At 48.0% G+C, this 24,483-nt stretch overlaps 1 protein-coding gene across 5 annotated transcripts in view; it reads left to right on the top strand.

Annotated features, from left to right (window-relative positions):
* The window catches only part of Palm2akap2 (PALM2 and AKAP2 fusion), a 459,281-nt gene that overhangs the window by 121,175 nt on the left and 313,623 nt on the right, over positions 1–24,483 (top strand). For all 5 annotated transcript variants that reach the window (XM_048420463.3, XM_085677115.2, XM_085677116.2 and 2 more), the window contains one exon: positions 13,270–13,315. In XM_048420463.3, coding sequence (XP_048276420.3) covers positions 13,270–13,315 — 46 coding nt within the window. Of the gene's footprint in view, positions 1–13,269; positions 13,316–24,483 lie in introns of those variants that run through there.

Genomic DNA, 24,483 nt, shown 5'->3' with positions numbered 1-24,483 from the left:
GGGTAAACAAAATAAGTTTTCTTTCTTTCCTTCTTTTTTAAGAATTAGTACATAATCTCACCTTTCTCCTCATCATTAGAAAAATAAACAATATAGACCTTCTCATGGAGCCCACAGGACAGAAATTACCACGATGATCAGCTTACGAAAGATGGCATTGGAGCAGAGAGGCGAGTTACCTGTTCTACAAACGTGGTGCTGGTATTGAACCCAGAGTTTTCGGACACCAGCGATTTGAACCACTCCTCTTTTAAAATTGCATTTATATTTTATTTATTTATTTGTTTATTTGTTTTTAGTCTTTCTCTAGGGGTGTGGGGTGGTGGTGGTAATGGTGTGTGTGTGTGTGTGTGGTGTTTATGCAGCTCATATGTGGAGGTCAAAGGACAAACTTTGGACCTGCCAAGCAGTCTCTCTGGTCCCACATGACTCCTTTTGTATGCAGGCTGCTAGCAAGCTTTCCAAGCGTTTGTGAGGATGCTGGGCACAGGCTTGTGACACAGGCTTATAATCCATGTGTGGCAGCTAGGTTTTTATCAGCTTAACCCAAGCTTGGATCATCTGGTAGGAGGGGCCACAATTAAGAAAAACGCCTTCATTACAGTGGCCTGTCAAGTCTGTGGGGGAATTTTCCTGATTAATGATTGGTGAGGGAGGGCCCAACACACTGTGGGCAGAGCCACCCCTAGGCAGGTGGTGTAGAAAAGCAAGGGGGAAGCAAGCCAGGCAGCAGCGTTCCTCAGTGGCTTCTGCTTCAGTTCCTACCCTGACTTGCCTTCACACTGCGCGACAACTGCAAGCGGAAAGAAACCCTTTCCTCCCCAGGCTGCTTTTGGTCATTGTGTTTATTGCAGCAACAGAAACCTAAGACGTCACGTCAACATAGATTGCCTGGTTTATCCTAAAGATACAAATACAGGTTAAATACCATGGACTTCATTTTCTAAATGATGGAATAAACGCAAGAGACACTGTGCAGTTTCCTGGGGCTTTTGCTGCACGTTGTAACCCCTCAGGCTGTAGTTTGAACTGCTGCATCCCTGTTGTTCCTGCCGTGTCTTCTGTAGCTTTCCCAGGGACTTTGGATTCCTATGCCCTGCTGTGCCCTTTCTCCTCCGAGCAAGGGTGAGGCTTCCTGGGATGTCTGTGCACTGGTTCTATCAGTGCACGTCTGGCCCTTGCCACCCTAATGCCACACACTTCCTAGGAGCCCCTTTTGCTATGGACGGCAGCATCTCTGCAGGCTGCCGTTGTTATGCCCACCGGGACCATGGCTCCAGGGACTTCTTCAGGGCCCTCTGCCAGACCTCCCTGCTCATCCTGTGTCCCCTCCTCATTCATCTCTGGCAGACAGGTACCCTGCTCCACTCCCTAACTGGTACCAACTCACAAGGCCTGGGTCTGGCCCAGCCACTCAATGGCTTCCTTTCTTAAACCCCTCCCCTGCTTCCTCTGTCCTGCCATCATGGTCTCCTTGCTGCTTGCCCAATATCCAGGGCACAGCTGCATCTCAAAGGCTGTCTGGTCCTTCAGCCTGAACATCCCCCCGCCCCCTTAATGTTCACATCACTCCACTGCTCCCTCAAGCCAAGCCTTCCTCCCCCACTTCCTCCCACACAGCAGCCATACCACTCATTCCCTTTCCTGAGCAGAGTTAGCTTCAGAAAATCTCTGAAGATATAGTGAGAACTCTCTGCTTTGGGCCACTAGATCCTTTCCCTGTCTCCAAGTGCAGAGAAGCCACTAATTCCAGCAAAAAGAGGCAATACGTCATGTGAAGTGTAGGCCCGGTATGAATGCCAAGATGGAAGGAGGGCTGGTGGAAGGGAGCGAAAGGGCAGAAGGAAGTAAAGGAAGAAGTTGACTCAGATGTCGGTTATTTGAGGTCTTATTCCTCAGAAATAACGTGGTATTTCAAAAGAAGGAAGGTAGCTGCTCCCAACAGTTAGTCTCCCAAAGTCATATCCTCCAGCAAGCTCAGCATCTGGTGTGCTAGGGAATGCCACTTAGAAGCCAGGGGGCTGGAAGGCCTCTGTGCCTCAACTTCCACTTGGAGTAAAAGGGGACAAGAGCAGGGTTGTCTTCCTAGGGATGTTGTTGAGAACACACTAGTTAACTGTCGAGCACTTAGCATGGATTCAGGGACTTGGTACCATGCACATGTGAAATTAAAAAGTGTTTTTACTTCAATGCAAAATATTTCATCTAATCTTCAAGCTTTTACTTCAAACTTTTACTTCATCTAGAAAAAATACTATTTGCAAACTCAGATTTTTATTTGCCTCAATTTGTCTCTGTCTTATTACAACTCATAAAAACACTAGGTTGGCTCTTGTTAAAGTAAAAAGGCAAACACATGTCTTTGCCCAGCCTACTCCCATGGTCGTATTCTTATCGAATAGCTGGTTGTTGTAGGCTAGGGCTGCTACGTTGTTATATAAATAATGAGATTATCAAGTGTTGAGTTTTCTTGCTAGGAAGGCAAGTGTGAGATCTCGAGGTTGCTCCGAGGTTGGGGAGGGCAGGCCTGTGAAACCAGACCCCCCCCCCTTTTGTCACTTGCCTCATTAGGTCACCACCTTGGAAGGCTGCTGTCCCCTTATTAATGAAAAGCCTGTTGCATTTGTTTTGGCTTGAACCAAGCTAACAGTGCCTTCAACTCAGTCACAGGCTGTTTTCCTTGGAAGCAGAGAGCCCGCTGGTTTTGAATCAAGCTTTGGAGTTTGGCTGGAAGTTCTGAACTGCAAGTGAAGTGACTTCACCCAATAGCGGTTGGGAGAGAAGGCTGAGCAAGCCTTTGGAATGGAGATTTCCAGCGTTGGAAGTTCTTTATAACGGCGCTTAATGAAGCGGAAGAGGACACTGGTTGAGAGAGATATGGGGAAACCATGTGATTACCGTGTCAAGGCTGCTCTGGGTTTTATTTAAATGAGCTCTCTTTATATTTTGCTTTTGTTTCTGCCTAGAACAGAAAACAGTTCCAAGTTCATCTTGGGAGGTAAGAGTAGGTAGACATGTTCACGGCTGTGAGGAGCTACAGAGAAAAAGCCAGACTGGAGGACCCAAGTGTTATCACTCATGGCATGGGTGACCCGAGGCCTCGGTGGGTGGAAGAGAGACAGATATGACATTCAGAGAGAGCTTGGGTATAGAGTTTTTTAGTGAGTATTGAGAGGGTATAAGAGTAAGGGGGGGGGGATAAGGGGGACAGAAAAAGAGGAAAGAGAGGGAAAAAAGAGAGGCAGAGACTGCCTCTTCAGGAAGATGGATAGGAAGGAGAGAGAGAGAGAGAGAGAGAGAGAGAGAGAGAGAGAGAGAGAGAGAAGGTGGGAGAGAAGGCACAGAGCAGCTTGCCTGGGCAGGGAAGGGGGCATGGAGAAATTGGGAGTGGGCAGAGCTTGTCTCTTAAAGGGACAGGGTACACGGGTGACAGAGAAGATCAGAGAGAGGAATGATAACCCAAAGACTGGGTGGACAGTAGGTGACAGGAAGTTTTGGCTGGGAGGAAGTCAGTTGAGCAGCCTTCCGAAGGAGGGACTTTGCTGGCTTTTCTTTTCTGCCTTGTGTCTGTCTCTCTGCAACTGATTGTTAGTGGGGGCATGCCTGGACCACAGCTCTTAGAGCACAGACAATGGACAGCCTGGCAGCCACTAGCTGGATCCAGGCTATAGTGCTAATGGGAATTTCTCAGGGTCCTGATGTGCTGGCATGAATGACCAAGGTGAGGGTTCATGTTCTTAGTGATAACACCCCGTCCTTGTCCTATGATAGTTGAAATTCTGGAGCTGAGATTTTTTTTTTGTTTGTTTGATAGTTTATTAAACCAGAAACCCATGGGTGTTCTAGAAATGTGCTTGGAAGGACTCGGAGAGTTCCTGGAACTCTAGAAATTATACGTAGAGAGCTGCCTGCATAGACATTTGTCATGGATAAAGAGTTTGTCCTTCCTAGCGGTCTCAATGGGATTCCAGTCCTACCTGTTGCCACCTTAAAGCTTAGACACTCTTTTGGATAGAGATAGAAAATAAATAAATAAAGTTAATCAAAAGGAAGGAGGAAAGAGAGGCTGAACTCAGATCGTAAGCCTTGTATCATCCAGAGTCAAGTGTTCTATCTACCGAGCCATTCCACCAGCCCACTGCGCGTTCCCCCTCTCTCTCAGCCATGTTTGTCCAATCCATGGCTCCTCTTTGTTTAAATGGCTCCCTCACTGACAAACAACCACCATGATGACTTGTAGAACAAGATCCCGAGAAGATCCCCTCCAAGGCTGTGGCTATGATGTTTAGAGTTTAGAAAGAATGCAAGTGGAGCCATGAATTTGCCAGTGGCCTATTATGCTGGGAATTAGGCGGGATAACCACTTCTTCCCCAAGGGACAGACAGGCATCGCCTGAGTGGGTGGGATTTCTGGAACTCTGTGAAGTTAACAAGAGGAGACTTGGAAAGTTCGGAAAGGGAGGGGGAGGATGCATTCCAGGCATAGTTCATGGTATGAGAAAGCACCAAATTTGGAGCGGTACAAACAGATGAAGAAGGTGTCAAGTTCTCTGGGGAGGAGGAGAGGGTACAAGATGCCAAATATGGGGGGAAACTCTGGCAAGATGCTTAGTTGAGGCTAAAACAGAGGGGAACCATCCTAGCGTCTTGGGAACATTCCCTCACCTATCTTAACAAAGGGAATGGCATCTCACAAAATATGGAGGCCGAGTTCAGACAGAAAGGCACTGCCTGTCCTATGTGGTCCTAGGAAAAGCTACCTGGAGCAATGACTTGTACATTTGCAAAGATGAGTTAATAGGAGCTGGCTTTGGGGTGAGTGAGAAGTAGGAAATCAGAAAGCAAAATGAAAAACTGGGTGCAAAGAAGAGAAGACACAAAGCAGCAACAGGGGGATCTCCAGTTCCATCAAGGGTCACCCGTCTTCTAGCCTGTGATGGCTGCATAGCACTCAGTCCCACCCAGATCCTTCTTCTGGACATCCACGCTTAGCAAGCTGCTTCTCCAACAACCACGATAGTAATCCAGCAGGCAGTAAGGTCAGTTCTCTATCAGAACCTTGGGGACAGATACTGCTGTCCCAGGAAGGATCCGGAGAGCCACAGAATCTCCATTTCCTGAAGGGCTGGGTCAGATTTGTGAACTCCTGGGAATCCGAGAATCACTTTCTCCAAAGCACAAGATCTGATCTGGCTCCTGCTTATACCTTCCCTAGAAGGGAAAGGCAGGGATGCCTCCCACAGTTAGGTCAACTTAGGTCCTGTGCTCAGGGTCTTGGGAAGATTCCCTTGGAGTGCTGGCTCCCTGCCTTTGTGCAGGGAGCTCCCTGGTGCTTTTGGCTCCCCAACAGGCAGCCGCCTTTATGTCTACAACTTCTTCTCCCCACCTCCTCGAGTATGCCTTCCCCTCTAGTGGGATAAATTTAGCCCTTGAATGAATGCAGAAAGAACACGTGGAAGCAAGAGCATGCCAAATAGCGTTCAAATATAGGCTTGGCACACACACAACGGGCCCAGAAGAGATCCAAGATTTTCTGTTTCCTCCTCTGCGCCTTTCTCTGTTTCTCGCATTGCTTCCTCAGATCACTCTAGCCTTTTCTGCATGTCTGTAAGCTAACCAAGTGTGGAGGCCACACTGTGGGGCTGTTTGTCTTCAGTTACTTATGACTTAGAGGTCATCCGGGAGTCAAAGGAAGCCCCAGATACCCATGATAATTTCCCTTTTCTGGTTCAGTTCTCTCAGAGACCCATCCAGAACTCAAAGCACCCTTTTTGTCTTATGTGAAGACACAAGTTTCATCCTACTGTGTTGAGCCTACGCACTTGCACAAACGTACCCCCAGTGGTCCCCGTATCGCCATGTCACTAACAGTGCTGGCTAGTTTTTTTTTTTGACAACTTAACACAAGTTAGAGTCATATGGGAAAACGAAACTTCTGTTAGGAAAAAAAGTCTCTATCAGGTTGCCTAGAAGCAAGTCTCTGGGGCATCTGATATGGGAGGGCCCAACCTGCTGGGGAAGTTCCCCTTCTAAACAGGTAAGCCTGGGTAGCATAGGGCAAGATGAGCAAGTCATGGGAACCAGGAAGTAGCCAGCTTTCATCCACAGCATCTACTGCAGTTCCTGCCTCCAGTCTTGCTCTGTTTGAGCTCCTGCCCTGACTCCCCTTCATGATGGCCCATGACCTTGGAGTTTGCAATGAAATGAACCCTTTTGTCCCCCAAGTGCTTTTGGCTCATGGTACTTTATCACTGCCAAGAAAGTTAACTGTGGTGCTGACTTTGGCATCCTGTCTTTCACTCCTACAGTTCCATCAGGAAGTAGATCCGTATTAGGTTATCCCTAGTCCCAGTTGACAAACAGAAATCCTAGCCCTGATGTGCAGATGAGAGAGCTCAGTCTAGAGCCGTCAGGTGGTGTGGACGCAGTCATACTCAGTGGCAGAGTTGGCATGAGGGTCTGGATTTGAACCTCTCTCTCATGTTCTTTCTATTCCAGGATATTCTGGGGGGAAAGCAATTTGCCCAGGGTGCTCCATAGCATAGCAAGGAGTGCTATGGAGGGTTGTGCATAGCAAGGAGTGACTTCTGAGGCTGTCTGGTTGGCTCGTCTGAATGAAATGGGTACCAGGAGGAGATGGCCTCTGTTGGTGACAGGCTCAGAGGCTAGACTGTCTCGAGTTTCACTCTTGCCCCCCAGCCGTCGGCCTGGACTGGACTGCAGTGGCAGGCCATCATCTGCCTGCTGCCAAGCCTGCAGGAAATCTCTCCCCTGGTCAGCCGTGCTGACTGGTAGAATGCATGGGGCATTATGGAATCATGGATAATAATGAAAGTGTTGATGGCCACACTACGAAAAGGGATTCCGTGCTGACAGGGCACATCCCGGGCATTGTGCTAGGACAAACTGGACTGGCTTCTAAGCTCTCTGTGAAGCCAGTGGCCCAACTGTGTCTAGTGGCATCAGATCACCAGGCTAGGGTAGATCTGACCTGCCCAGAGATTTTTCTAGGTTGTAACGAGTTTACCCCCAAGCCCGGAATCAGCTCTACAGCTGAGCACTTTTGATATTGAGGGATGGGCTCTTTCCCCAACTGATCAGAAATAACTGTTTTCCCATATTCTCTTGGTACTTTGTCTATCACCACTTAAGAATTATCTTCTGGGGCTGGGGAGGGATGTAGTTCAGTTGGTAGAATGCTCACCTAGCCTGCACAAAGCCCTGGATTCAGTCACTAGTACTGTGTAAAACCAGAGAGGGTGTCACACATCTCTACCCCATTCAGGAGGTAGAGGCAGAAAAAAGAAATTTTTTAAAAGTATCTTCTTATTTAGGCGTATTAAATTAACTCACTCCAAAAGATGATTATATGTGTATACTAATTATTAGAAGGAGAATCCCAGTAATGATTTCTGGGGCTGTTAAGAAAGGTCTATTGGTTAAGAGCACTTCCAACGCTTCCAGGGGACCTGAGTTTGGGTCTCAACATTGACACGATGACTCACAACCGTTCAGTTTCAGGGATTCTGGTGTCGTTCCTCTAAAGGAACTTTGTCAGTGTGGTGCACAGGCATGTGTGTGTATCAAAACTCATGTACACAAGATGAACTAAAAATAGCGATCAGTCACCTCTGTTTATTTTAGAAAAGGTACATTAAAATCATGTTTGGATAAAACCAAGTCATTCAATCAATCTGATCTGTAGAACTCTGGATACAGCAGTAATTAGGCTGAGTCTTTAAGACCCACCCACTGTGGCTCATCCAAGCTTTAGACATCTGCTATCCATGTTTCTCACAGCATCCTGACGAGGCACCCACAATTCCACCTTGTCTTTACAGCCCGTGTCTATTCTGTGTCACGCCCACCTCCCACTTCCCAATTCTACTTTCCAAAGCTTTTTTTTTCATTAACAAGCCTGTTCTGAGCCAACTTATAAACAGCACAATATTGTCCCCAAATACATTGTGGTGACGTATGTGTGGAATGGGTCTTAAACGTCCGTCACTAGTTCCTGTTCACTGCCTTTACTCCACTCTCCTCTCTCCAGCAACTCACTGGGTCAAGTGACAGCGTCATTGTCAAAACCAATCAAGAGAAAAGGAAGTGTCCTACCGGATTCCAATGCTCATATCCAACCAGATTTCCCACCAAATCTACTGCGCAGAAACCTTGGTCTCTAGTCGTACATAAGTAGCTATGGATATTTTACCTCACTCTGGTATTCTGCATCTTAACCTTTCTCTGTCTTCATGCTCCGTGGGGACTTCCTGTGTGTTCCTATTGTTTTTTTATCCACGGAGAAAAACAGTATATCCTTGAAGGCCCGTCAGCTTTTCCAAAGTACTGATAACCACAGGAGCCAAGGGGACACCAAACAAACACTGTTTTCCTCCTTTGGATTTTGGGTAACAATCGTGTACTTTTAAAAAAATAATATGCTGGGCAGTGGTGGTGCACACGTTTAACCTCAGCATTTAGGAGTCAGAGGCAGGCGGATCTCTGTATGGTCGAGGCCAGTCTGGTCTACAGAGTGAGTTCCGGGTCTTTAACAGCCAGGGCTATTACACAGAGAAACCTTGTCTCAAAAAACAAAAATACAAAAAAAAAACCCCAGCAAAAACGTTAATGTATACTAATTATACAAAGATGCTTAATAATGACATTCCCATGCATTTATTTATATAACACTTTCATCGTACACCCCACATCCTTTCTGTTCTCATTCTCCCTTATTCTCCCTTCCCCCTCTACATCCCCTATAGCCTCCCTTCTGCTTTCTTTTCCTTTTTTTCCTTTAGATCCTACTTATCACATATGCTTTACATGACCGAATCTTCTTAAATGATCTCATGCAAAAGAGAGCCAAGACAAATGTTTCAGGAGATGCTGACAGGCCTTTCAAATCACTTTTGGGTAGCAAAAACTTCCAGTTGCTAATAAATGTCACACTCTTAGCTCCTCCTCAACAAGACTTTGACTCCCCTTCAAGGATGGGCTTTGGAAAGCCATGTTGCTCTTGGCTCACTGAGCTGAGCTCCTGTCTCCCCACAGGGAGACTAGTCTGTGTTCATTTGCAGTTCCCGAGGGACTCTGGTCCTAAAATAGATTCCTGAAATTTCTATCATCAAAACATCTATTTTGCATATCAACCACTCTGTATTCAGTCTGTGTGGGGCTTTTACAGTGTTGCATCTATCAAAGACATCATCCCAGCACCTGGAAGACACTTACACAGTACAACTTAATGTCCCGGCAAGAGCCAGCACTTTGTGATGCGGATTATACACTACTATGAAATATCATACGGACTTTTAAATGTTTGGACGGAAGACAGTAGCCAATACAGCTGTGGCACTAGGCTGTCAAACTCTTGTAATATCAGGCCATCATTTCCTATCTTGTCTCCAATAGCTACAAAGTTGATGTATGTTGGGTGTAACAGGAGGAAGAGGGTCATCCCAGCCGCCCAGAACCGAAATAATCACACAGAAACTATATTAATTAAAACACTGCTTGGCCCATTAGCTCTAACTTCTTATTCTTAGTTTAACCCTATTTCTATTAATCTGTGTATCGCCATGTGGCAGTGGCTTACCGGCTAAGTTTCAGCAGCATGTCTTACTCTGGCTCCTCTCTGACTCTGCTCTTCTTTCTCCCAGCATTCAGTCTAGTCCGCCCCACCTACCTAAGTTCTGCCCTATCAACAGACCAAGGCAGTTTTCTTTGTTCATTAATGTTAATCACAGCACATAGAGGGGGGGGACTCCCACATCAGCTGGGACTGTAGTTTAATTGGTAGAGTGTTGGCTGAGCATGCACAAGTCCCTATGGTGGATCTCTAACAGCCCCTACACCAGGCATGGTGGTGTGTGCCTGTAATCCCAGCAGCAGAGAGATAGAAGCAAAAGGAGAAGTAATTCAAGGCCGTGCAGAGCTACACAGTGAGTTTGAGGCTAGACTGGGCCACATGAGATGCTGTCTAAAAAAACAGACACACTTTGGGTTATAAATATCGATGTTTATGATAGGTTTAGTGGGTTCTAAATGCTAGAATTTAGATTGGAAGGAAACAGAGTTGGAAGAGAAAAACTCTCCGTCTGCTTCTTGGCTGAACCTCAGCCATTCATTCCGTGTCTTCCTGTTTCACTAGGGGTCCTTAGTTACAAACAACTGAAAGAAGTTCTGGTTGACAAAGGGATAAAAGGAAGGCACTTACATTGCATTTGGTAGTTTGTGGAATAGTTGAGGAATCTGTGGAAGAGGCTTGGGTCATGGGCAAGACCTAAGTTGAACTTCAAACTTCTTGGCAGGTACCTGTGTTTGGCTAAGCCCAGATTGAAAGCCATGCATAGCTTCCGGGAGATCTGGGGAAGCAGGTGTCTGGCATTTACCCACTTTTGTGATGGTATATGGCTCTGCTTCTCATACGGTTTAAATGTGGGAACCCCCCAAAGATGGGAAAGGGTTCACCAGTTGGGGAGCTAAAAATAATCTGTCTCCTACATTTCCTAACTGGGCTAAACCCAGTTTCAGGCACCCTAAATTTCCTCTCTCCTTTGACTTTTTTCCACATTTTCTTTGGCAGTCCTCAGATCTGGGCAAGCATAATCATGGCTTAGTAGGTCTCAGGTGTTTAAAAGCACTGAGGAAATACACACAATTAAGTTTTTGGTCCTGTGAATCCCATTAATAAAATGATTCTAAGCCCATCTGCAATTCCCATTGTATCATATAGAAATTTAATTCTGTACATGTGTTCATAAAATTCTAATGCAGATGTCTGCCTAAGATCCAATGTTTTTTAAAAAGAATTATTTATATTTGTCTGCATGTGTGTCTGGACACCACATGTGTGCAGTGCTCACGGAGGCCAGAAGAGGGCATCAGATTCCCTAGGACCGAAGCCCTGGACAACTGTGAGCTGCATGTGGGTGCTGGAAATTGGACCTGCACCCTCTGGAAAAGCTACCAGTGTTCCTAACCACCGAGCCATCCAGTCCCAGGATCCATGTTTTAGTGTCCCCCACTTCCCATAGCTCCTTTATAAACCATTTCAAGTTTTCCCTCCAATCCCAGGAGTCTCAACTACTCCCTTCTGCAGGGAAAACCAGGTCAATGAAGGTGAAGCTCCCCAACTTCTCTATAGAAATTCTAACTCAAAATTTCTTGCTGTTTTTCCCCATTTCCCCCTTCATTCCCTGCGGCAGTCTTTCTTCTTTCTAAGGAGGAACTGGTGAGGGATGCTAACAAAAATACCCTCTGACCCAACCTGAGTCCACCCTGCCCAACGTGTATTTTCCTCTGTGCTAACATCTATCACATCAAATAGTCCCTTTGATTCCCAAGTATTCAAATCTTTCTTGATCTAGAAATCCTTCTCACTACTGATTCCCTTCCTGTGCCTTCTGAACTTCCTAAGTGCTGGAAAGTGGAATTCTACTCAGAGTCTTTCCCACCTCTCATGTCTCTTGCCCCCCCCCCCCCCGAGCACTTTCTGACTTGCCCTCTGAGCATAGCTGCTCCCCATCGTCACCCATAGCTCCTCACTCCTGAAGTCTGCGGCTCCTCCTTAGCCTACTTTCTCCTGACCCTCCCGGAAGCACGTGACCCTGATGAATTTCCTGTCCTCCGGTTGTGACTTTTGGTGTAAACCTCCCCAGTCTTCTGCTCTTCAGATCGTCTACGTCATCTGTGTCCTTCTCTGACTTTCCCCCGGTCTCTCAGCTCGTTAGCTGTGACTAACATGGCCATTGCACTGGACACTGGGGCCCAACCCTAATTATTCGGCTTTAACGTTCAGGTCTTTACAAATGATGGCTTCCAAAGAGTCGCCTAGGCCCTTTGCCTTTCTCATCTCCCCTTCCATCCCTTTTTTTTTTGTGAAAATTAATTGGTGTTAAGTATACACAGAATATAATCTGCTGTTTTACCATTTTTTAAATATACATTTTGGTGACTTTAAGTACATTCACCTTCTTTGGCTCCTTCATTTTTCCCCCTCATTCCCAAGCATCCAACCCAGGACTAACTCAGTACAGCCTAGGCGAGCACTCAACAACTGAGCTATATCCCTAACTGCCATCACCAATCAATCATTTTTGGTATCTTTTCAAATACATAGCTAAATAGAACAGGGCCATTTCTTCTTAGCAAGCTTATTATTGGGGCCTGTGCTTCGGACTGTCATCACATCCCCGACATCAGAGTAGTGTTCTGTGCCTGAGCGGTTGCTCTTAGCCATCCCTTGAATTGCGGGTGCAGCCATGACCACGTGACTTTTATGTGGGCGCTGGGAATACGAACTCAGGCCTTCAGCCTTAAGTGCTTTACCCACTGAGCCTTCTTCTCAGGCTTCTACCACGTCCGTTAAGGACGTCTCTGTGACATCATTTGCAATCCTTTACTGTTTTTTTTTTTTTTCAGATAAGGAAACTGAGGCTCAGAGTGACTTAGTTGTCCAGGAAGGCACCCAGGGCTTCAAATTCTGAGTTGTCTTCAGTTGGTGTGTCACTAGAAGGGTGGCCTATCTGGTGATAAACCCTGCCCTTGAGGGCCCTGCCCTCTGAAGCTCAGGGACAAGACAGCTTTTATCTGTTGGAAGTGCCCCCACGTGGAGCCCAAGCATCTGGAACCAGTTAGAAGGCGCTGGGGATACTGGGTGGCCGCAATCTGCATGTAAGGACACGTGCTGGGGTCCCGCATTCAGCCGCTGGCATCTCTGCTCAGAGCAGAGGCGCCGCCTGGTCTTGTCTAGCCCTCCGAGCGCAACGCGCTTGGCCACCGAAGCGCACCAGTTGTGCGCCCCCCCACCCAGCCCCCCAGCTCGCTTATCACCATCACTCCAGGTGCCCCCACTCGCGAGCGACAGCGGCGGCTACGAGTCCCCCACACCCCAGGGGCGGAGCGAGGCGCGGAGACGTCAGGGCGGGGACCTAGCGCGGCAGAGCGCGCTCACCCGGAGGCTGCAGGCGGCCCACGTCCCCGCCTGGCGCGGCCGGTGGTGGCGGTGGCGGTAGAGACCTGGATCTTGCAGTTCGCGGCGGCGCTGGGGCGCAGCCAGGCGGCGGCGCCGGCGGAGACCGAGGCTGAGCTCTGAGCTAGCCGTGCGCACAGCTTTGCCCGCGCCCCCAGGAGCGGACCCCACACACCCTTCGGCTGTCCCCGGGGTCGTTGAGCCCCCCACGAGTGCCCTTCCATCTCCTTGAGTGACTACAGCGTGTGTTTTGTTTTTCTTCCTTCTTCCCCTGCCCGTGTGCCCTTCTCCAGGATGGCAGAGGCGGAATTGCACAAGGAGAGGCTGCAAGCCATAGCAGTAAGTCCACTTTTCATTTCATTTTCTTGCTCTATTGTCTGGCGTGGACGGGGACCAGTGGGCTCAGGGCCAGCAACATGCCAGCCTGGTAGCCGCAGGCCCTGTACTGGGGTGGAAGTCTGTCCAGGCTTGACGACGCTGTCTTTTGCCTTTATATGTCTGTAGACTAAGCCCCTGGGGCGCACTTGGGACCAGGAAGATTTGAACATGGAAAATTGGCTTAGAAATAAGATGCTTGCTGCCGCGCTTCAGGGATAGACTAAACAGAGCGGGGGAGTGCATGTGTGTGTTGCGGGGGACTCCTGGAATATTATCACCCAGTGCCCAGAAGTACGTTGGCTTCCAACTCCGGAGAAGAGAGAGAATGGTAACCCCACGGTGGCTATCTTCCTTTGCCTTGCCAGCTACCCAGCCAGCCAGCTGCGTGGTACAACCTCTCTCAGAAACCAAGAGTGCCGCCTTTCCTTCCCCCCATTTGACGTTAGCAAGGGTTCTGGCACAGGCCACCACCCTGGAGAGGGCAGGGGCATTTTACAGCTGGATCTTGGGGGTAATGTTTCAGGAGAGTCTCCTTCTCGTGGGTGTGGATTATCTGAAACCCATCGGTTGGGCATACAAAGGAGCATCCGGTTTTGGCAAAGTTCTGCACTTTCAGAGCACCGAACCATGTGCATCCCGGGTTCAGACAAGAGCTGTCTGACGCTGCCGAGATCGGAGAGGCCTTGCCAGTTCTGCCAGTGTTCCCCAGATGTGGTTTTCACTGGAGCCGCCACAGCTGGGTTATATATTTCCTTTGCAGAGGAGGGAACGGTTACTGGCGCTATGTGAAATAATAGCAAATTAAAGGAGGCCTGCTAGACTGTTGGCATAAAAGACTCTCCAGACATTCTGCACCTAAGCGCTTTTCCCCCTGTGCTCCCTAGAAACACATAAATTTGTTGGAGAAATACTGTGTAATGTTTTGGAAGCGATGTATATATGAAAGTGTTTTCAAATGCCTTTGGACAGAGTCTTCTGGAAAAATGCATGCAGGCCTGATGTAGGCTCAGTAGCTCGGAGACCCCACCCCCTTTCTCAAACTCTTCTCTTCTGAAAGACTGTGCCCAGAAGGAGAAAGCTGTGCACGGGCAGTGGCGAAATACCGGGATTGGCCTCTGAGGCTCTCTTTGAAGTTGGTCCTTGGACTTGGGGAGGCTGTGGGTTCATTTCTTCCCTTTTCCACGCAGTGCATGTACATGTAGGTGGTTAACAAAGTTGATCTCGGAGTCTAAGGTCGGTGTCAGGCAATGTGGCAGTCTGTCTTGGCAATGTGGCAGTCTGTCTTGAATTTGCTACAAGTGGTGCCACGGATCTGGCGGGTGTTTTGTGTAACTGGATAATGGGCTGCTTCAACTGCTGACAAGTGTCTGCCCCAGAGAATCCTTGGCCGCTCCCCATGGGCTGCTGTTTGCAACAGCTGTCACGTTTTCTTGCCTCTGTGTGACCAGTGTCCCTGGATGCCTGTGGACAGCTGACTCCATGAAAGGACTTGCTTTCTGAGCCCAGTGCCAGCGGTAGCTAACACGAGGGCCACTCCTTCCAAGTAGGCTGGAGTAATCTCAGCCATGGCCAAGGCGATTTTCAAGAAAGATCTAGGGGTACCCTCTGGGTTCTCTTAATCATATAAGCAGATAAATACCGCCGCCTGTTCAGTTGTGGAACAGAGTTCATCCTGTGGACCCAAGGAACCTTTGAGGAGTTTTGAGAATAGAGGAGAGTCAGCATCAGCAAAAATCTAGTTAGAAAAATTTTTCTAAAGTTTTCTAAGTGTTATCTCTCTCTCTCTTTCTCTCTCTTTCTCTCTCTCTCTCTCTCTCTCTCTCTCTGTGTGTGTGTGTGTGTGTGTGTGTGTGTGTGTGTGAGAGAGAGAGAGAGAGAGAGAGAGAGAGAGAGAGAGAAACAGAACAGTGAGGTGGACTTTGTGGCTCCAACAGTAGATAATTTTATGTCACATTTGGGCTTAGTACCTACTTTGCTGATTCAGCAGACCTTGCCTCTCTCAACCACTTTCCCAGAATTCTCAGGGGGGCTCTGAGATGCTTACAGTCCTTCCCCCAAACCTAACATGCCTGAAAGCCCTCTGAGATAACAGAGAAGAGAACAGTTCTTCCCGTCTTCACTTATTTGGGTTCCTGTGTCTTGATCAGTCTTGAGTCTGAACCTCAAATTTTTCCTGTATAAACTGAGCCCTGAAGTTTATCTTTTGGACTGTGTTTGAAGACTGGGGCGGGGGCGGGGGGGAGTGAGATGTTGTGGCCCACAGTTGCTATGGAATGATGTTCAGGCAGAGCCCTCGGCTCCTGTGCAATGCTGGGGAGGGGTCAGGGGCAGCTGTTTTTCTTTCCAACTCTGAGGGAAGTCAGGTTCTAGCCAGCGCCACTTCTTCCTCAGCAGAGACTGAGACCTGAGGGCCCATTCATTTGCTCATTCCGCAGGTTTCTGTGGAGTGTCTCTCTTAGGTATCACCAATGCTGACAACCACCATCAGGAAGGTCTTTCCCTTGCATGCTTATGTAGCCCTGGCTGGCCCAGAACACACTGTGTAGACCAGACTGACCTTGAATTCACAGACGTCCACCTGTCACAGCCCCCTCGATGCTGGGATTAAAGGTGTGTGCCTCCACTCCTGGCCTCAAGCTTAATATTTGAAAGGTCAGGTGTCCGGTGGCCCAGGATATCTGTTGCATGATTGTCTGTGGGAATCTCCCAGTGTGCTACAGCACCTCAGCTGAATCTGCTAAGTCAGCCCAGAGACCAATCAATGAGAAAAAAAGAAGCCTCTCACGTCCTTTCCCAAGAAGAGCAACTCCATCTTTGGCAAGTGTCGTTCCTCCTTCCTGGTCCTTTCCTCTCAGAGATATTCCCACAGCAATACCTTTAGAACCAACGACATGCTTCGGCCACAGAGTGAGGGGAAATAGTACAATGGTTGCCATTTTTTAAATGTCATACATTCAACGAGGCCTTGGGTTAGGTGCTGGCCTTGATTAAGCACGGAATTACTCATAGTCAAGGATTGGGAGAGCATGTGAACAATGACTGTGACTTACAAGTAGGACAGAGCCCACAATCTCTAGTGTAGGGCATGGAAACCAGCCTCAAGGCATGTGGAGCCCACCCTTCCCACTACCAGGCCCCAAGAGCCATCACTTGAACAAGCTTGGAGTTTGGATAAAATAACTTAGAAATTAGCATTATAACCTTCCCTATGACCACAGGCAGTTATTTATTTGTTTGCTTATTATTTATTTGAAACAATTAGTGTGGGGAAGGGAAATGCAATAGCTATAAATTAAGTCAGTAGTTGGAAGTAAGAACATAGTGTGTGTGTGTGCTCGCGTGCATGTATGTATGTACATATATGTGTGATCTGTGTGCTTGTGTGTATGCAGATGCAATAGCCTTTGCCACTGTGTTAAAGGTCAGAGGTTCGTTATCTTCCTCTTGTTTTCTGTCTGTCTTTCTGAGACAGAGTTTCTCACTCAACCTAGAGCTCTCCAATTTTGCTGGACTGGCCAGCCAGCCCCCAAGATCTGTCTGTCTGTGGTCCCCAGCACTGAAGTGTAGACACGTGTCTCCATGCTACGCTTTTTCCATGGATGCTGGAAATCTGAACTCTCCGTGCACAGCCAGTACCTTACCCACTGAGCCACCTTCCCAGCTGCCAGGAAATACTTTTTATAAATTTGATTTTTATTTATGTCTAAAGGTGTGAGTTTATGTACAAGATGTGGCTGCAGGTGCCCAAGGCGTCCAGGGGTAGTTGGGTCTCTTGGAACTGGAGTTATAAAGATTGAGTCCTGCTGCGGATGCTGGGAACTGAGCCTGGGTCCTCATGAACAGCAGAAAGGGCTCTTCCTGCTGACCCATCTCTCCAGCTCCTCTGCTAGCGTACATTCTCTCCCTTAACTCTAGCCAGAAGCTTATGAAGTAGACATTACTCTCATATACCATTTTAGAGATGGCCAAGTCAGAAAACTGTTGGGACATTAAGCAGACAGAGCCAAAATCAGGATTTCAACCCACAGGCCCTGAACGGCCATGGAAGGTGGCTGCAGTACCGCACCTTTGCTCACGGGGGCACTGTGCGGGTGGTCTACAGCCTCAGTGTGAGCCCCCGAAACAGCAGCAGAATGCGTAGCATTGGAAAAACTTGAGTAAACCAGACCCATATCCTTCTAAGAGTCTTCCTACCGGGTCCAGAGCATGGAAAATCCCAGTATAAACTCTAACCCAGTGAGTAACATTCTCTCGGGGGAAGCTGCTCCGTCTCAATGGAAACTGACTTTGGGGGAGGGTGTTGTTGTGTTTCCATATCCAAGGGGGAGATAGCCTTCCTTGAGCAGGAGTCAAAATGACTAAATGTTAGAGAGGCTGTCTTGGGTAAAAGCCCCAAGAGTCCCGTGGAAAAGGCCCTCGACATGACTGTATCATGTGTGCTGAAATATAAAATGCTAATCTCACCTACACCTCCCTTTGTGGAGGTTTGCTGTGTGTTAGGAACCCACTCTGTGGAATGATAAAAGTCTCCCTTTGCACTTGCACGGAACCTCCCAACTCACACAAACGGTCTCCATGCTGCATGTGTTCTGACATGTGGAATCCCACTGTCTCCACTTGCACAGCTGAGCATCCAGACCCACACAGTGAGATGCGGAAGAGTTTGGGGGAAGCTCTGGTCTCTCCTGATGCATATCCATCCCGGATCCTCCTGGGTTGGGAGGAGGGCAGTGAGCTTGGAGGTACATGGGCTTGGATATGCCTTTATGGAATCAGGACCCTCTGAGATCTTGCTTAATCTCTGTCTCTGTCTCTCTTTCTCTCTCTCCTTTCTCGTTCTATCCCTTCATTCCTCTCTCTTGGTCCCTCTTTTCTTTGACTGTCTTCTCTGACTCCCTTCCTCCCTCCCTCCCCTGCCCCTCATCTCTCTGATTTTCTGGGTACCGTTTCTTTCTCTGTATCTTTCTCTGAATTGTCTCTCTCTCCTTCCACCCCTTTCTCCCACCATCTCATCACCACCTTTTCTTCCTTTCTGTCTCCCCACAGGTTCAGTCAGCATGTTGGTGGCTTCCACTTGCTCCCATTCTGTGTCCTGAGTAGGCCGAGAGAAAATGTTTTTTTCTTAGATTTGTCCTTTTACACCCTTACTTTCCTTTGAATGATAAGTCCCTGGGGTTTAAGTTCAAGGGTCTTAATGAGTCCATGATTGAATCATGCCGCTGTGGTTGGTCTGCTTAAGCTGCATAGAAGTCCTGGCTATGACTTATGTATGATTCACCCCGACAAGCCAAGTCAGGGATGCAGAGGTGTTAGAGATCCAAATAGAAACCTTTTAGTAAGTGGTTCTTGCGGAAGCCATCACCTGCACATCCCTTGTGGACCAGTGTCGTTGGTGGATGGTTGACAAAGAACTGAGAGCGAAGAATCTTGGGTATTTATCTGCTATCTACTTCCATCTCAGAGACAGAGTGCACCACACTGTGTCTTTAAACCTCCACATCAAGGCCCAAGAAATCATGTAGTAAGGTTATTAGGGAGAGGAAGGGTTTGCCCTGGCTTGAATTTACAAGGCTGCCCAGAGAATAGGCGTCACCTTGGGACCTCTCCGAGTCATAACAGGTCCTGAGTGTGCTGAGGGAACCTTACGCAAGCGTATGTAAGGGTCATGGAACTCTCTGGATAGTTTTTGTATCTGAGAATTTCAGGGCTTGAGCCTCTTAGGACAAAGAGTCACTGCTCTCCCAAACTTTAAAGCGCTGTAAAAAAAAAAAAAATAAAATAAAAACAGAGTACTTAGCACTTCTTAAAAAGTCATTTCTTTTTCAAGCCAGGCAGTGGGGGTTATGGATTATGAAAGGCCAATATCTAAAAGAAAGCCAGAGTCCAGTGGGGGTACATCTGCCTTTCTATAGGGCTCTCCAGTACTTTGGGGACCACTGCTGTTGGTCCTTTGAACTATTCCCATTCCATCACTGATTCCTTGGTGGTGGTGGGCATCGGGAGCAGTAAGATAGTCATGACTTTATGTGGCATGACTCGGGCTGAGATAACGCACAGGACAGTACTCCTGAAGGCTGCCAGGGCCTTGCAAGTCTGACAGGGTGACTAGGAGTGTGCATTCTGGGCTCAGGGTTGAGCTTTTTCATTAGTATTGGCACCATGTCCTTGTCCCTCGGTGTCCTCATCTGTGAGATGGGTTAAGGCGAGGGAGCGACTTGGGAAATTTCCTGAGACGACTCAGCAGGCACCCAGTGAGCATGCGCAGAAAGTTTCTATTTGCAGCAAACAAACAACTTGGGCATCTCAAAATAGAAAAGAGAAACAAAGGGACAGTTCTGTCAACCTCAAGAGTTTTGCCAAATTAGGAAATTTTGGCTGAACGTACTATCTGCCTAGAGTTTTCGTGTGTGTGTGTGTGTGTGTGTGTGTGTGTGTGTGTGTGTGTGTGTGAGAGAGAGAGAGAGAGAGAGAGAGAGAGAGAGAGAGAGAAGTGAACACAGTGGCTGGAGGACCCTGGTTGTCCTGCTCTCTCATTCTCCACCTTATGCCTTTGAGACAGGGTCTCTCACAGAACCTGGAGTGAGGCCTGAGGCCAGCGAGCCCAGGTGATCCTCCTGTCTCTGCTGCCACAGCACCAGGGTCACAGGCCTGTATGAGAGCACACCTGGCTTTCTGTGTGTGGCCTGGGATTCAAACCCGGGTTCTCCTGCTCATCCAGCAAGTGCTGTTACCCACTGAGTCATCTCTCCAGCCCCCACCATGAGGCCCTTTGGTAGCTGTGAACTCAGTAGATTATGGGAGCAAGGGCTTAACCTAAATCAGGGGCACTGAGTGGAAAGTTGGGACCCTAACGAAGCAGATGCCACAGGGCAGTGAAGCTGCAAGTGATGTGTGAGAACGTGGGTCCTGCATCAGCTCATGTTCAAGAGAAGTCAGAAAATGGATTTTTAAACGTAGGGCCTCCAATTTAAATGAAGAATGTGAATGAGGTTAAGGCCTGAAAAGATTTGTGGCCACGTGCAATTCCTTTTGGTCAATAGGTTGGCATTTTGTGACCTTTAGATGGGTAGGGTTTTGAACTTTACAGTTTGTTTTCTATAAGCACTGACTTAGCTGAGTTTCATACATATGGAGGCTCTAAAGTAATCCTCTGGGTGATCTCCCAGATCAGTCATAAGGTTGCAAAATCAAATTCTGTTTTCCCTAAGGATTGGTGAGTCTCACATCCTAATGTTTGGGTTCTGGAAAAGATAATAACCTTTTGCTATAGTTTTGAACTAGGTTGAGCTCCTTGCAATTGTGGATATCATAGTAAGTCAGAGTGTTCACATGTGGGCAGACCGCTGCTTTCCAACTTAACAGAACCTCAAAGACCCTGTTATTATGGAAGAATCTTGAAGAACATTTACCCGAGGCTTGTAAATCTGGCATGCTAAGTCAGATATGTATATCTGAGTCTACCTCACATCAGGATGCTTGAGATGATCCTGATTTATCATCAGCTTCAGGCGATGATACAGGGAGACACTACTGGCCAAAGCACAGACATTTGATAGTGTGCTTCTCTCTCTCTCTCTCTCTCTCTCTCTCTCTCTCTCTCTGTGTGTGTGTGTGTGTGTGTATGTGTGTGTGTGTGCATGCGCACACTCGCACACGTGCACATGTATGCACCCTGTGTAATATAGAACAGCGATGCTCATTCCTTTCAGGATCAACTGGAGACCTCCTTGATGCTCCCACTCCCATGGTCTGAATGGATGGGCGTAGGAAGGAGGCAGGAGAGTTTGCTTTTCTAGCAAGGTCCCAGCTGTTTCCAGTGGCAGCAGCTGTTCCAGGGAACACACTTTGAAAACCATTGCTGAAGGTGGAGAAGGTCGATAGTAAAGGAAGATGAGGGTCTGAGTCTTAATAAGTGGCATGTGCTTGTCGGGCATGCTGAAGAGTTAAAAACAACCAGCAAATTCAGTCTCATTGAGCAAGAACTTAAAACAGCCCTTGTGTGAGGATGGAGAAGGTGCATTGCACAGCAGGCTGGGACTTAGTGGTTAATTCACTAGTTTCTGCAGCTGACCTCTAGAGTTTAGGAATTTGGGGGGAGGGAAGACATTGTTTACCTTGAGTACTTGCTTAGTTCTATTTAGATAAAGTGAAAATTCTGTTTATCACTTGAAGACAACTTTTTGGATAATTTCTCAGGGTTAGAAGAGTGACTGGGTTTGGGGGTGGTGCCTGGATTGTCTGAGCAGGCTCTAAGGGTCTGTGAGGAAATGGGATAGGCAGAGAGGGTTGGGTTCCTTTATTGGTGCTGAAGTTTGCACAGGATGGGCAACTGATGAAGACAAGAGACACAGTAAAGGAGATTCCTAGGGCTGGGGAGAAGATAGGTCAGTAGGTAAGGTGTCTGTTATGCAAACACCAGGATCTGTCTTCAGATCCCTGGCCCCCACATAAAAACCAGACTTGGGGGAGTGGACCTGTAAGATACTCAATCAGACCAGACCGGCCCAGACCGGTGGAGACAAGACCAGACCTGTTTCGACTGGACCAGACCAGTTCAGACCAGTCTCAAACAGTTCAGACAGGTCCAGACCAGACCAAACTGGTTCAGATAGGACTCGACCAGTCCAGATCAATCCTACTGGTTCAGACCAGTCTTGACCGGTCACGACCAGACGAGGCCAGTTCAGACTGAAACAGACCGGTCCAGACTGGTTTAGACCGGTTCAGACCAGTTCAAACCGGACCAGACCAGTAGAGACCAGACAAGACCAGTTCACACTTGTTTCGACTGGTCTCAACCAGATCAGGCCAGTTTAGACCAGTCTCGACCACACCAGACCAGTTCAGACCAGTCCCAACTGGACCAGACCAGTTCATACTGGCCTCGGCCAGTCCCAACCAGATCAGATTGGTCTCGACGGGTCCAGATCAGTTCGGACTGGGCCATACTGGCCCAGGCTGGTTCAGACCGGTTCCGACTGGATCAGACCGGTTCAGACCGGTCCCAACTGGGCCAGACTGGTTCAGACCGGCTCAGACTGGGCTGTTCTGGTTCAGACCAGCTCCGACCAGATCAGACTGGTTCAGACCAGATCAGACCAGTTCAGACCAAACCAGCCTGGTTAAGACCGGACCAGACCGGTTCATGCTGGTCTCAACTGGTCCCAGCTGGATCAGGCCGGTTCAGACTGATCCCCACTGGACCATGCTGGTCTGGACTGGTTCAGACCAGACCATATCGTTCCAGACCGGTTCAGACTGGTCTCGACCAGTCCAGACCAGATCAGACTGGTTCAGACTGGTCCCAACCGGTTCACACCGGTCTCGACAGGACCAGACAGGTTCAGTGAAGAGACCCTGCCTCAAAAACTAAGGTAGTAAGTGACCGAAAATAGCAGAAGTCATTCTTTGGCACAAGTGAGACCCCCACTTACACGCACACACACACACACACACACACACACACGCATGCACGCACGCACAAAGCACACATAATAACTAGCTATGAGTCCAGCAGCAGTGGGAGGCCCTTGGAGAGAAGGGCCCCATGACGTGGTGATATTATTTCTTTGCAAACTCAATCGAGTCTGCAATCAAATCTCATGGGACCTTCAGCAGGGTTTGGAACAGCTGCTTCACCTATGGTGACCCGAACAGGAAGCCAGGATGAGCCGCAGCTGATGTGCGATTACTTACTAACAGCTAAGGATTTTCTACGGCCCGCATGTGTACACACAAGTATGGCTTGTCCTTGGTGTATCCAAAGAGTTTATTCTCTCAAGGATGCCATCCAGGCGGCCCCATTTGGAGCATCCATTGTCTGAGCCAGCTCTCCATTTCTGGAAGAATTCAAACTCACCCAGTCTCTTGTTCGTCGTATAATACAAAGCACGGAAACTGCACTGTGCTGGACGGAGGCTGAGATAATAAGGGCAGACTGTGGGTGACAGGCCGCACAGCACAGGGCGCTGGCTGCAGAAGTCTCTCGGGCCTGCTCTGAGCTTGGGAATATCACGCAGATCAAATAGAAAGGCCAGTGGAGCAGAGCTTGACACGGGGAGGCACATGTCTGAGCTGCGTGTGTCCTGGGTTAATTATTACCTCCATGTTTCCCAGCAGTCCTGTGCTCATAAGAATTACTAACCAGAGACAGATACAGAATGGCGGGGGCTGGAGGGATGGTTCAGTCTGGAAAGTACCTTTCTTATACACACAGGACCTGGGTTCGATCTTCAGAACCTAGAGGAAAAAGCTGGATGTGCTGAGACTTGAAATCTCAGAACTGGAGAGATAGCGACAGGCAGATCCCTGGGGCTCACTGGCCAGAGAGTCTCACCTATTTAGTGAGTTCCAAGTCAATGAGGGACCCTGTCTCAACATAACAAATAAATAAATAAATAAATAAATAAATAAATAAATAAATAAATAAACGAAGGTGATAAATAGCACCCGGAGAATGACAGCCAAAGTTACTCTTCAATCATCACCTCCCACACACATTCACTCACTCACACATACACACTCACTCATATACTTGTGAACATGTGCACACATGTGAGTATGCATGCACACATACAACAAGCACATGAATGAAAGACACAGAGGAAAGAGAGTAGCTTATTTGCATAGCATCTGAACATGTATTAAACATGCTTCACATTCATCTTTGACCTTAAGTTTCGGTGCCTGGAGTATCTCATAAGCCAGAAGAAAGGTACAGGGAGGCCAGTGCCTCTGCCTTTTCTAACATGGAAGTAAAAAGAAAAACCATTTGAGTCTCTAGATCTACCTCTGTTCGAAAGCCTGGGGCCCCAGCCCTCAGAGTACAGTTTTCTAGCCCCATTTCCCCACTGCAGATGATTTCAGAACCACGAGAGCCTTTGAGACTGGCATCTGTTTGACCAAATGTCTTCAAACCTGCCCCCCCCCCACTTTTTTGCTGAAGAATTAACTAGCCCTTTTACTGGTTTATTTACCGTTCTAGGTAGTGGGAGCCCTCTTCTCCCCAGTCTGCTAAATCATAACCAGTCACATGAATATTCTTTTTATTTTTAAGTCCAGGGCTGAAATGTAAAACTTTGAGGGTTACCAAAAAAATGCTACTCTTATGAAAAAAACATGTGCTTGAA

The sequence above is a fragment of the Myodes glareolus genome, chromosome 16 (genome assembly GCF_982192425.1).
Source record: "Myodes glareolus chromosome 16, mMyoGla1.1, whole genome shotgun sequence".
Taxonomy (NCBI): domain Eukaryota; kingdom Metazoa; phylum Chordata; class Mammalia; order Rodentia; family Cricetidae; genus Myodes; species Myodes glareolus.
This window is presented reverse-complemented; position numbering and strand designations above follow the sequence as displayed.